Source organism: Hyperolius riggenbachi, chromosome 9, assembly GCF_040937935.1.
Source record: "Hyperolius riggenbachi isolate aHypRig1 chromosome 9, aHypRig1.pri, whole genome shotgun sequence".
Taxonomy (NCBI): domain Eukaryota; kingdom Metazoa; phylum Chordata; class Amphibia; order Anura; family Hyperoliidae; genus Hyperolius; species Hyperolius riggenbachi.
This window is the reverse complement of record NC_090654.1, coordinates 96,365,042-96,379,606: the sequence shown is the minus strand read 5'-3', so window position 1 is coordinate 96,379,606 and position 14,565 is coordinate 96,365,042. Positions and strand designations below refer to the sequence as shown.

General features: G+C 41.5%; 1 protein-coding gene across 1 annotated transcript in view; it reads left to right on the top strand.

Moving 5' to 3' along the window:
- Nucleotides 1-14,565, top strand: part of LOC137532576 (NACHT, LRR and PYD domains-containing protein 12-like) — a 184,218-nt gene that overhangs the window by 60,408 nt on the left and 109,245 nt on the right. The window contains exons 5-6 of the mRNA XM_068253231.1: nt 4,554-6,252; nt 13,130-13,294. Of these exons, the coding sequence (XP_068109332.1) occupies nt 4,554-6,252; nt 13,130-13,294 (1,864 nt within the window). The remainder of the gene's footprint in view (nt 1-4,553; nt 6,253-13,129; nt 13,295-14,565) is intronic.

The window sequence follows — 14,565 nt, the reverse complement described above, 5'->3', positions numbered from 1 at the left end:
CGCATCCCACTGTATATGTACGTAAGAAGTCTGAGACTAAATTCCATCTAATCTGGGATAAATGGATAGAAAGATAGGTTAAGGTAATGTGCAGTCCCTCCCTTTCTATATCTTTTTCCTGTTATTGTGTCTACAGTACATTTCTCTATAATGTTATATCTCACCATGCCAATTCTGTGTAGAAATTGAAGTGAATGTACCCTTCTGCATACCATGCTGTACTCTTTTAAGTTGTAGCAATTTCTTTAATGCATTAATTAGAATGTTCAAATTGTCATTATATCTGCTTTGTTTTATATCTTAAAAGACAGTATGGTTTTAAAACTGCAACTGTGACAGCATGATGCAATGTTATAATGAAAGCTATATTACTGTACTGAAAATAAAAATATGAGACTCTTTTCATTGCTAATTATCCATACTCCACATACAATTCATTATCTCAAGTGTTTTTTTCCGGTTCAGGTTTGCTTTAAAGTAATACAGTCATGAACTAATCAAACACATTCAATATTATTATGGTTATTATTATTTCATTATACATTCATTCATATTATTATCATCATCATTTTTGATATTTTTCTTATTAAAGGATGACTGAAGTGAGAGGGATATGTAGACTGCCATATTTATTTCCGTTTAAACAATACCACTAGTTGCCTGGCAGCCCTGCTGATCTATTTGGCTGCAGTAGTGTCTGAATCATACCAGAAACAAGCATGCAGATGATCTTGTCAGTTCTGACAATAATGTCAGAAACACCTGATCTGCTGCCTGCTCATTCAGGGTCTATGGCTAAAAGTGTTGGAGGCAGAGGATCAGCTGGAAGCCAGGCAACTGGATATGGCAGCCTCCATATCCCTCTTGCTTCAGTTGTCCTTTAAAGTGGAATAATACTCCCGAAACTAAAGTTTCAGTAACCCCTGTTAGGTACATAAGAAAACATTTTAAAAAAGCGACAGAGGCACCGAGTGTTTGTTTTGCTAGATGCTGTAACTCCTTTTTCTATTGCCTGAGGAAGCGGGCACCGACTCGTGAAACGCGTTGCTTTGTTTTATCTGGAGTTCGTTAATAAATAGACTGAATGTACAGTCATGTTGTGTCTGCTTGGAGGAGGTAAGTCCACCACTGCCTCCTCTAATTACCAAATTTTTGGCTTTTAAGCTCCTTTAAAACCCTTTTTATCCTTTTGGCGCCTCTGTTCTGTCCTATATAATAAGAAAACATTTGAATGCATTCTCAAGCATTACCTGTGTATTTAAAATGTTTTCTTTCACCGCAGATAGCAGTACAGGCTTGCTCATAAGACTAATCAGCAATTGTAATAATTGCCAGCCAGGAGACACTCTCCATGTCTGTGTCTTGATTCTGCCTCCCCTGCTGAATAGACATATCGCCTTGGCAATAGCTGAGTCACTTCAGCAGAAAGGAAGAGGGACAGATTAAAGATACTGGCTGAGAGATTCTTGCCATTTATTAATTTTTATTCATTATTTTAATATATTTTTTTTAAAGTACTTATTACAATTTAAAGGGACCCTGAGCACTAATTTAAAATGAAATTGGGACTTACCATGGGGATTCCTCCAGCCCACTGTAGGCCACAAGGTCTCCCAGCATCCTCTTGGCTCCTCTACCGGTCCTTGCTGGGGGCTCCGTTACTAGACGACTTCCACCTGAAATAGTCAGGGCTTTTTCCCGCTTTGACTATATGCATAATAACGCCAGCTGGCTATGCGTCATCACACCAGCTGACTTGAGAGTCCTGCACATGCGCAGTTCAATATTAGAGAACCGCGCATGCGCAGGACTCTTACGCCGACCAATGACGCGTAGTCGACCGGTGTAATTGCGCTTATAGTCAAGGTGGGAAGCAGCCCTGATGACTTCAGGCGGAAGTCGTCTAGTAAGGGAGCCACCAGCTGGGACCGGGAGAGGAGCCAGGAGGATGCCGGGGGATCTTGCGGCCTATGGTGGGCTGGAGGAAGCCCCAGGTAAGTCCCAATTTCATTTTTAATTAGTGCTCAGGGTCCCTTTAAGTTTAGTATAATGCCACTTTAAGCAGTAAAGTGGGTGTTTTTTTACTTGTATATTTGAGTCTCCGGGTTGCAGAATGAAGAGAGATTAACCAGTCTAATGAGACGTCTATGATATTGGGGTAAATTCACAAAAACCTTGCAACACTACTTCCCTTTAACACACAAACCCTAGAATAAATCTCTGGGAGCTGACCGTGTAATTAATCCACAGTGTATAGAAAAATAGCACATACGATAAACAAACTATACGTTTATTGGACAAACCAAAATAGAGAACGCCAAGAAAAATCGTGACCCCCATCCCCTGAAGACAGGAATCAACAGGAGACCCTGACCCTTGTGATTTCAGCCTTGTGATATCAGCCATTATGTGTTATTTTTCTATTTCTGTAAATTCACAAATGATGTAACAGGCAATATAAGTGATGCATGTATTTAGTGAGTTACGCCATTCACATAACTCAGTACATAAATTGCGTAAATGCAATTTACAGTATATTACATTTACAGTATATTTCATTCTGTAATTGTATTTCTCTACAATACCACGTACTTTGGTAATAGGCTATGTATTATAACATACTGTATGAAAACACTATTTATTTTTGTACTAGCTGATGGCACGGCGTTGCCCAGGTATCTGATTGGCTGTGGCTACACCCCCTTTTCTTAATTTGAACCCTAGTCACCCAATGACCAACTGTACCAGGTTTGAGGCTTGTGCCATTAACAGTGCAGGAATGGCAGCAATTAAATATTCCCCTTGAAAATCAATAGGTGAATTTTGATTGGCTTTTGTAGGCTCCAACCACTTTTCTGAATATTAATCCCAGTCACCCAGTGACCAACTGTGCAAAGTTTGAGAACCCTACCATTAACAGTGTAAGAATAGCTGCAGTTTACATTTTCCCAGTGAAATTTGTATTTGTCTTCACCCACTGATGATCCAGCATTGCCTGGGTATGTATTTGGCTGGTGTTGGCTGTGCCCACTTTTTCTAACCCTAACACACAATTACTCAATTACTCAATGACCAAGTTTGTGAGCTTTGCAGTCTTTGACATCAATAATTTGCATTGCAATGAAAAAAATCTGATTGGCTGTTTGTGGCTTCACACCCATCTCTGAATTTGAACCCCAGTCACCCAATGACCAACTGTACCAGGTTTGAGGCTTGTGCCATTAACAGTGCAAGAATGGCCACAATGAAATATTCCAGTTAAAAATCAATAGGTGAATTTTGATTGGCTTTTGTAGGCTCCACCCACTTTTCTTAATATTAATCCCAGTCACTCAGTGACCAACTGCTCAAAGTTTGAGAACCCTACTATAAACAGTGTAAGAATGGCTGCAGTTTACACTTTCCCAGTAAAATTTGTATTTGTCTCCGCCCACTTTTTGGTTATGGGGATAAAAAGTATCCTATATGTTATTCAAGTTAATGCACTATGTGTGTGCCAAATTTCATTCAAATTCGTTCAGCTATTGTTGCATGATTGAGTAACAAGCATCCAAACAGCCAAACTTTCGCATGTATTATAATATTAGTGAGATATACAAAAATACACTATATATAAAAAGTACACTATTTCTCTGATTCCATCCCTTATAGCTTTAAAATAAGCAATGCTACTATAAATAAAATCCACCCATTTTATTTGCCCATTAGTCTCGGCTATCACAACATTTAAATTATATTCCTAGTACAATGTATGGCATCATTATATTATGTGAAAATAAAGGTGTATTTTTTCTGTTTTGGTTTTTTTTTTTGTGTCCCATCAATTGTTAAGACCTAGGTCCTAAAATAACAGTAATATGCCCTCATGACATATATATAAAAAGAAGAAAAAAGCTGAGTCCCTAAGGCAACTATTTATGTTTTTTGTTTTTTTGTTCCCCCCCCCCCCTTCATTTGTTTGCATGGTAACTGGGGTGGGGGTTGTGGGGATGTGGCTTTGGAAGGGGTTAATCATATTTATTTTAATGAAAAAAATCTCTGGTATGTAATTTAACTTTTCGCTACTAGATGACGCTAGAAACACTTCCTGGTTTACAAAGAAGTGTTTTGTTTTGTTTTTTTTTTGTTTTTTTTTTTGTAGTTCATTTGCGTACATGTCCTGCCCCCATTCATTACAGGCACTGCAATTGGTTTCTGGGAAGCTTTGCTTCACTTCCCCAATAGCCAAATGTAAATGTAAAAAACTAAATGCTAACTGCAACAAACACCCCACCGAGGTGCGCAGGGCCGCAGCCTCGCGGGTACTGTAGCTTAAACATTGGACGAGAATACTCATCCAGTTAGACTTTAGCGGCGCGTATCTGGATGAGAATACTCGTCCAGATAGACTTTTAAGTGGTTAAGACTAGAGTTTATATCACATTCTACATTTGTTGCCACAGATTTTTTGTTTTGTTTATAAAACTTTAATAAAAGCATTGAAAAACAAAACAGAAAAACAAAGATTAACTAAAACCCATTCAATATTTTAAATATTTTCAAATTATTTGCAGATATTCAAAAACAACACAAAATGCATCTGGGGGAGAAAATGGCGACTCTAGAGGAGAATATCCCTCCAAGATCCACCCTAAAACAGCAAAGATTCTTCATCAATGAGCGTTATGTGGACCTGATTGTTGTTTCCACTGATGAGTTCAGATATCGTTCCCAAAACGAACTAATAGAGACTGGAATAAAACATGAGAAATATATGAAAACAACACAGTCTGGACTGGAACGCATTTTCCCCAACAAGCTGTTCCGCTGGAGCTACGAGTCACAATGTATACCACGTACAGTAATGCTGAGTGGGGTGCCAGGCATAGGGAAGACAACACTGATGAAGAAGTTTGTCTACGACTGGGTAACTGGAAAACTCTACCAGAGATTTACACTTGTTTTTTATTTCAGGCTTAGAGATCTCAATCAACTAGCAGAAGTGAGCTTGGAGGAATTGATTATTAAACAGTATCCGTATTTGGAAAGTCATCTTGAAAATATTTTACAAAATCCAGAGATGCTTCTGTTCATATTTGATGGCTTAGATGAAAGTAACCACCAAATGGATTTCAGATCATGTAAACCGTGCTATGATACAAAATGGAGGGAAAAGGTTGGTGTGATTGTGGTTAATTTAGTAAGGCAGAGTCTTCTTAAGGATTGTTCTGTTCTAATAACAAGTCGGCCAACAAAACTGGCATCTATTGATACTGAATTTTTCCAGAGAATAACCGAGATAATGGGATTTTGCCATGGAGATAGAAAGGTATATTTTCAACGTTACTTTGGAAACAAGGAATTATCAGAAAAGGCTTTTCATTATGTGGTGCAGAATGACACCTTGTACACTTTCTGTTATATCCCATCATACTGCTGGATCATCTGTACAGTGCTATCCATGTGCTTCAGAGCACAACCAACAAATACTGATCAGCTGTTGTTATCATTACCCAAAACAGTGACACAACTGTTTGCAGCTTTTGTTGCCAACACTCTTGCCAATCACAATCTGACCAAAGCTGATGCTGACATTGCCAAGGAGCTACTGACTCCTGTTGGGTGGATGGCAGAACATGGAGTCATGAATCACATTCTCGTGTTCGATGAACGTGATCTGGAATCATTCAGTGTAACTTCTGATAAACATCTCTTCTCTTGTTTCATGGTGGAATCTGGCCAGCCTCCAGATGTGAATTACAGCTTCTTACATCTCATTCTTCAAGAGTTTTTTGCCGCTTTAGTCCATTTTATGAACTATAAACCTGTTAAATTACAGGAAATCACAACAAGTTTACACAATGATGGTCATTCTGAAATGCTACTTCGTTTCCTTTGCGGTCTTTCAGACAGTTCCACTAGATCCATGTTAAAGCCTTATGTTGGAGAACTGTCTGCTAAGGCTTCCAGAGATGTAACCAATTGGCTGAAACAGAAATCTGAAGAACAAAGATCATGCGACAAGACAAAGCTTCTTAATGTATTCTATTGCCTCCATGAGAGTAGAAATTGGGCTCTGGTCTTACAAAGCATTGGTTCCAACACAGACATTGATATTTCTCAAGTCCCCCTCATCCCTCTGGACTGTTCTGTGTTGTCTTTTATTCTGAATAATTGTAAAGTGACAAAGGAAGTAAATCTAAACTCATGCCATATTCGAAATGAAGGTTTGATTAAACTTGGACCTACTCTGGGCATGATCAATAATTTGAGGTATAATTAAAAATGAAATGTTTATGCATTCAAATGAAATTGTTGAGAGTGTAATCTAAGTATGAAGTAAAAACATACACAGCAGGAGTATTGATGCCAACAATTTAATCCAAGTCCGTGTTTCGGTGTACAACAGCACGACTATCTCTAGGAAAACTATGAAACAGACAATAACTGTTTCACTATATGTGCCTTGAGGAAGGAGTGCTGTACCCTGAAATGTCAGCTTGGAAATTAAATTAATTATTGGAATTTAATTGATACGCCTGCTTTGTTTTAGCCTTTTTTCTACTTTGTTCAATAGAGAAAAAGCTGACACCTCCTTCAGTAATTTGTAGCAATTTATTGAAATAGAACAGTTACAGCATTTCTGGACCCTGCAGAGGAATCCCCAAAGGAGGTGCCTCCTTTTTCTCTATTGACCGATAACCGTAGTGGTATCTAGTGTTGGGCGAACAGTGTTCGCCACTGTTCGGGTTCTGCAGAACATCACCCTGTTCAGGTGATGTTCGGGTTCGGCCGAACACCTGATGGTGTTCGGCCAAACTGTTCGGCCGTATGGCCGAACTAAGAGCGCATGGCCGAACGTTACCCGAACGTTCGGCTAGCGCTGTGATTGGCCGAACGGGTCACGTGTAGTGTTGGGCGAACATCTAGATGTTCGGGTTCGGGCCGAACACGGCCGCGATGTTCGGGTGTTCGAGCCGAACTCCGAACATAATGGAAGTCAATGGGGACCCGAAGTTTCGTGCTTTGTAAAGCCTCCTTATATGCTACATAGCCCAAATTTACAGGGTATATGCACCTTGGGAGTGGGTACAAGAGGAAAAAAAATTTGCAAAAAGAGCTTATAGTTTTTGAGAAAATCGATTTTAAAGTTTCAAAGGGAAAACTGTCTTTTAAATGCGGGAAATGTCTGTTTTCTTTGCACAGGTAACATGCTTTTTGTCGGCATGCAGTCATAAATGTAATACATATAAGAGGTTCCAGGAAAAGGGACCGGTAACGCTAACCCAGCAGCAGCACACGTGATGGAACAGGAGGAGGGTGGCGCAGGAGGAGAAGGCCACGCTTTGAGACACAACAACCCAGGCCTTGCATGAGGACAAGAAGCGTGCGGATAGCAATTTGCGTTTTGTCGCCATGCAGTCATAAATGTAATACAGATGAGAGGTTCAATAAACAGGGACCGGAAACGCTAACCCATCACAGATGTTCATTGTTCATGTTACTTGGTTGGGGTCCGGGAGTGTTGCGTAGTCGTTTCCAATCCAGGATTGATTCATTTTAATTTGAGTCAGACGGTCTGCATTTTCTGTGGAGAGGCGGATACGCCGATCTGTGACAATGCCTCCGGCAGCACTGAAACAGCGTTCCGACATAACGCTGGCTGCCGGGCAAGCCAGCACCTCTATTGCGTACATTGCCAGTTTGTGCCAGGTGTCTAGCTTCGATACCCAATAGTTGAAGGGTGCAGATGGATTGCTCAACACAGCTATGCCATCTGACATGTAGTCCTTGACCATCTTCTCCAGGCGATCGGTGTTGGAGGTGGATCTGCACGCTTGCTGTTCTGTGTGCTGCTGCATGGGTGTCAGAAAATTTTCCCACTCCAAGGACACTGCCGATACCATTCCCTTTTGGGCACTAGCTGCGGCTTGTGTTGTTTGCTGCCCTCCTGGTCGTCCTGGGTTTGCGGAAGTCAGTCTGTCGGCGAACAACTGGCTAGAGGAGGGGGAGGATGTCAATCTCCTCTTTAAAGTCTCCACAAGGGCCTGCTGGTATTCTTCCATTTTGACCTGTCGGACTCTTTCTTCAAGCAGTTTTGGAACATTGTGTTTGTACCGTGGATCCAGAAGGGTATAAACCCAGTAATTGGTGTTGTCCAGAATGCGCACAATGCATGGGTCGCGTTCAATGCAGTCCTAGGCCGAAGAGGTCATAGCCTAGGGTCACAAAAACCTGTTTATTTGGGCTATTTCAATGGTAGTGATGGTGATGTACATAAATCTCAGCCATGGCCGTTAGCAACGTCTGAATTTCACGAAATGTCTCATGCAGGTAGAAGACATATTGTTAGACTTGGATTCCAAAGATGGGGTCCCTACATCTCTGCAAACCAGAGTTACAGGGGTCCAAAATTGGTAAAATCCCCCATAGACTTTCATTGCCTCCCTATTTCACTTTCCAAAATCTCACATCTTTTCAAAGGGCAATGGCTCAGCAGTACCAAATTTTCTAGCATTGTAGGGACCCTTAGGGGGAACATGACTGGTGAGTTTCGGGCCCCTAGGCCAAAGAGGTCATAGCCTAGGGTCACAAAAACCTGTTTATTTGGGCTATTTCAATGGTAGTGATGGTGACGTACATAAATCTCAGCTATGGCCGTTAGCAACGTCTGAATTTCACGAAATGTCTCATGCAGGTAGAAGACATATTGTTAGACTTGGATTCCAAAGATGGGGTCCCTACATCTCTGCAAACCAGAGTTACAGGGGTCCAAAATTGGTAAAATCCCCCATAGACTTTCATTGCCTCCCTATTTCACTTTCCAAAATCTCACATCTTTTCAAAGGGCAATGGCTCAGCAGTACCAAATTTTCTAGCATTGTAGGGACCCTTAGGGGGAACATGACTGGTGAGTTTCGGGCCCCTAGGCCAAAGAGGTCATAGCCTAGGGTCACAAAAACCTGTTTATTTGGGCTATTTCAATGGTAGTGATGGTGACGTACATAAATCTCAGCTATGGCCATTAGCAACGTCTGAATTTCACGAAATGTCTCATGCAGGTAGAAGACATATTGTTAGACTTGGATTCCAACGATGGGGTCCCTACATCTCTGCAAACCAGAGTTACAGGGGTCCAAAATTGGTAAAATCCCCCATAGACTTTCATTGCCTCCCTATTTCACTTTCCAAAATCTCACATCTTTTCAAAGGGCAATGGCTCAGCAGTACCAAATTTTCTAGCATTGTAGGGACCCTTAGGGGGATCATGACTGGTGAGTTTTGCCACTGCTGAGCCATTGCCCTTTGAAATGGTGTGAGATTTTGGAACGGTAAATAGTAGGCCCAATGAAAGCCTATGGGGGATTTTACCAATTTTGCACCCCTGTAACTCTGGTTTGCAGAGATGTAGGGACCCCATCTTTGGAATCCAAGTCTAACAATATGTCTTCTACCTGCATGAGACATTTCGTGAAATTCAGACGTTGCTAACGGCCATAGCTGAGATTTATGTACGTCACCATCACTACCATTGAAATAGCCCAAATAAACAGGTTTTTGTGACCCTAGGCTATGACCTCTTTGGCCTAGGGGCCCGAAACTCACCAGTCATGTTCCCCCTAAGGGTCCCTACAATGCTAGAAAATTTGGTACTGCTGAGCCATTGCCCTTTGAAAAGATGTGAGATTTTGGAAAGTGAAATAGGGAGGCAATGAAAGTCTATGGGGGATTTTACCAATTTTGGACCCCTGTAACTCTAGTTTGCAGAGATGTAGGGACCCCATCTTTGGAATCCAAGTCTAACAATATGTCTTCTACCTGCATGAGACATTTCGTGAAATTCAGACGTTGCTAACGGCCATAGCTGAGATTTATGTACGTCACCATCACTACCATTGAAATAGCCCAAATAAACAGGTTTTTGTGACCCTAGGCTATGACCTCTTTGGCCTAGGGGCCCGGAACTCACCAGTCATGTTCCCCCTAAGGGTCCCTACAATGCTAGAAAATTTGGTACTGCTGAGCCATTGCCCTTTGAAAAGATGTGAGATTTTGGAAAGTGAAATAGGGAGGCAATGAAAGCCTATGGGGGATTTTACCAATTTTGGACCCCTGTAACTTTGGTTTGCAGAGATGTAGGGACCCCATCTTTGGAATCCAAGTCTAACAATATGTCTTCTACCTGCATGAGACATTTCGTGAAATTCAGACGTTGCTAACGGCCATGGCTGAGATTTATGTACGTCACCATCACTACCATTGAAATAGCCCAAATAAACAGGTTTTTGTGACCCTAGGCTATGACCTCTTCGGCCTAGGACTGCATTGAACGCGACCCAGGCATTGTGCGCATTCTGGACAACACCAATTACTGGGTTTATACCCTTCTGGATCCACGGTACAAACACAATGTTCCAAAACTGCTTGAAGAAAGAGTCCGACAGGTCAAAATGGAAGAATACCAGCAGGCCCTTGTGGAGATTTTAAAGAGGAGATTGACATCCTCCCCCTCCTCTAGCCAGTTGTACGCCGACAGACTGACTTCCGCAAACCCAGGACGACCAGAAGGGCAGCAAACAACACAAGCCGCAGCTAGTGCCCAAAAGGGAATGGTATCGGCAGTGTCCTTGGAGTGGGAAAATTTTCTGACACCCATGCAGCAGCACACAGAACAGCAAGCGTGCAGATCCACCTCCAACACCGATCGCCTGGAGAAGATGGTCAAGGACTACATGTCAGATGGCATAGCTGTGTTGAACAATCCATCTGCACCCTTCAACTATTGGGTATCGAAGCTAGACACCTGGCACAAACTAGCAATGTACGCAATAGAGGTGCTGGCTTGCCCGGCAGCCAGCGTTATGTCGGAACGCTGTTTTAGTGCTGCCGGAGGCATCGTCACAGATCGGCGTATCCGCCTCTCCACAGAAAATGCAGACCGTCTGACTCAAATTAAAATGAATCATTCCTGGATTGGAAACGACTACGCAACACTCCCGGACCCCAACCAAGTAACATGAACAATGAACATCTGTGATGGGTTAGCGTTTCCGGTCCCTGTTTATTGAACCTCTCATCTGTATTAAATTTATGACTGCATGGCGACAAAACGCAAATTGCTATCCGCACGCTTCTTGTCCTCATGCAAGGCCTGGGTTGTTGTGTCTCAAAGCGTGGCCTTCTCCTCCTGCGCCGTCCTCCTCCTGTTCCATCACGTGTGCTGCTGCTGGGTTAGCGTTACCGGTCCTTTTTCCTGGAACCTCTTATCTGTATTACATTTATGACTGCATGCCAACAAAATGCAAATTGCTATCCGCACGCTTCTTGTCCTCATGCAAGGCCTGGGTTGTTGTGTCTCAAAGCGTGGCCTTCTCCTCCTGCGCCACCCTCCTCCTGTTCCATCACGTGTGCTGCTGCTGGGTTAGCGTTACCGGTCCCTTTTCCTGGAACCTCTTATATGTATTACATTTATGACTGCATGCCGACAAAAAGCATGTTACCTGTGCAAAGAAAACAGACATTTCCCGCATTTAAAAGACAGTTTTCCCTTTGAAACTTTGAAATCGATTTTCTCAAAAACTATAAGCTCTTTTTGCTAATTTTTTTTTCCTCTTGTACCCACTCCCAAGGTGCACATACCCTGTAAATTTGGGGTATGTAGCATGTAAGGAGGCTTTACAAAGCACAAAAGTTCGGGTTCCCAGTGACTTCCATTATGTTTGGAGTTCGGCTCGAACACCCGAACATCGCGGCCATGTTCGGCCTGTTCGGCCCGAACCCGAACATCTAGGTGTTCGCCCAACACTAGTGGTATCATCCACTCAATTCAGCCTGGGACCCTCAACACAACAGCTGAGGGTTACACTGGCATGAGTGTGGGATTATCCTTTCAATAAAATTGTTTCTACTTTGTATACGGATTTCAAGATCCGGCCCTGCATCTATGGGAGCACCCACTGAGAAGTATAAGTGCTGATCAGTAATGGATTTGCTAATCTAAATGTCCTGTAAACCAGGAAGTAATCCATACTTCCTATTACCAGAATGAGAGGAGCTACAGAGGGAGGATCTATCGGAGCGCTGAAAATATGTTACATGAGTAGTAGGAACACTAAAACCCCCTCTGATAATTCTCTTGCTCACGTCATTTTCCAGGATGTATGGCACACATGACTTTGCATTTATGCCCTGCACTTATCTACCTTTCTCTAAACATAATTTTTTTGCAATATCACCCTCCTATGTATGGCCCTACCATACATACATCCATCCATACAGGGATGCCAATATGCTAGATGGTCTATCTCTCCTGTCTGTGTTAATGTCTGTCTGTTACAGGGTTTCTGAAGTTCCTTTACCTTTGCGGGGCTGTCTGGTATGCCCCTATCTGGTTCATATTCACATTCAGTCACACTTAGTTTCAAAATGATGTTTTTCTTTTGGTTGTACAAACTTTTCATATACATACATACATACATACATACATACATACATACATACATACATACATAGGTAAATGGCAGTGATGATCATACACTCAATATATAAGCAGCATAGCTAATGAGCAGGCAATGGGTACAACCAATGTATAGGTCCAGGACCATTCAAAGACCTAGAATGAGATGCAGAAAAGGGACAAATCAATACAAATACATGAAAATCCTATTAACAACACTATACTGTATACAACAAATGAGACAAGATGTTTGGGTGGCATGGGCGGGGGACTTGGGCTGTAAGAAATGCCAATTAATCTGTTTTAAAGTGGTAAGATATCATTTGCATCCTCCAGGTGTACGGATGTCATTAGGGTCCTGCAGAAACTCTGTTTTCCAGCATGACCACTAGATGCTGCAAGTTGTGCAAATTTAATGCATACCTCTACAGCATAGATCAGAGTTATGGTGCCCAGTATAAGGGTAAATTAAATGAATATACTGAGAGGATAATTTGGGCAGTTCCCTTATATTACATAGAAATTGTAAGATTGGATGAAAAAAAATGTACCATGTATGGGCACCATTACTTAGGTGAATTTTCTGTAGCTTAGTTTTAAGGCCAAAAGTCAGGGAGTGGTCTTATCCACGGGCGGGCCTATGCGCGTTTTATATATGGTACCTTGAAAATTAAAATTACTTTTCCGCTACAGCTTGAAATGCAATTACCTGACAGATGAATCCTCTATCCACCTGGCATCTGCAATAAAGAATAACCAGATATTGAGAACATTGGACTTGTCTGACAACAATTTGGAGGGTCCTCATTTTAGAAAACTGATGAAAGCTGTAGCAACAAGCAAGATACAGAAAATAAAGTGAGTATAACAGGTTTATACAGGACTGACTGCAGTAATTATTTTCTCTTGACATTTTTAATTTAAACACACTAATTATTATTATTATTTAGTATTTACAGTATATAGTGCCGACATCTTCTGCAGCTGTACAGGGTATATCATCTTGTCACTTTTCTGTCCCTTGAGGGGCTCACAATCTAGTCCCTACCATAGTCATATGTCTATGTATGTATCGTGTAGTGCACGTATCATAATCTAGGGCCAATTTAGGGGGAAGCCGGTTAACTTATCTGTATGTTTTTGGGACGTTCTAGGAAACCAGCGTGCATGGAGGAAACCCATGCAGACACCAAGGAGAACATACAATCTCTGTGCACTGTACTGGCTGGGCACTACGCCAGTATACCATCGTGCTGCTCATGTTTATTACATTACTAATGTAATAAACACTAGTAAATTAGTGCCTGTTGGGCACGGGCAGGCCGAATGGGAATAGTAGATTTGTCTATAGAGATTGTAGAAGTAAAGGAGCTTAGTACTGTGTAGTATAGTTAGATACCAGTGGACTGAGATAGAAAGTGTGATTGTATGGATGTAAAGTAAGGTTGGAAAAAAAATATGTGTGGATTGTTTCAATATTTTTTTCTTTTTACATGAAGAGTATAATTTATATCTATGAATCAGTAAAAGATCATGTGGATTAAATGTATTTGTGTATGAAGGAGAGACAATATGTAAATGGTGGAAAGATATGTAGGTAGTGTGTACTGTAGAAATTAAAGGGAATAATGCATTGTGAAGTGATGTGTAATGCAAGTAGCAGGGTATTTTTTTATTTTAATTAATTTTTTTATTCTTTTTATTGAATTTTTTAAGAACTGAAAAAAAGCAACATAAAAAAAATAAAACCAAACTGAATTAACAACACGGGCTCGATTCACAAAGCGGTGCTAACCCAGTTAGAGACTTTAGGCGTGATAACCATTGCACCACGCTGGTGAAAAGCCAGTTTAGGCGTGATAAGTTTAGGCGTGATAAGTTTAGATACGTTGAGATTGCGCGCAAAGTCCCGCACGCAAAGCCGCGCCATTAAACTCTATGCGAAGTGCACAAGACTTTGCTAGCGCAAAACTTTTGATCAGCTGTGCACTGCGGTGCTAACACAGTTGGTGCTATAGTTATCACACCTAAACTTATCACGCCTAAACTGAGTTTAGGTGTGATAAAGGGTTTTTCACCAGCACTGCTTTGTGAATCAAGCCCCACAACTCCAGCTCACACGCAGTTGA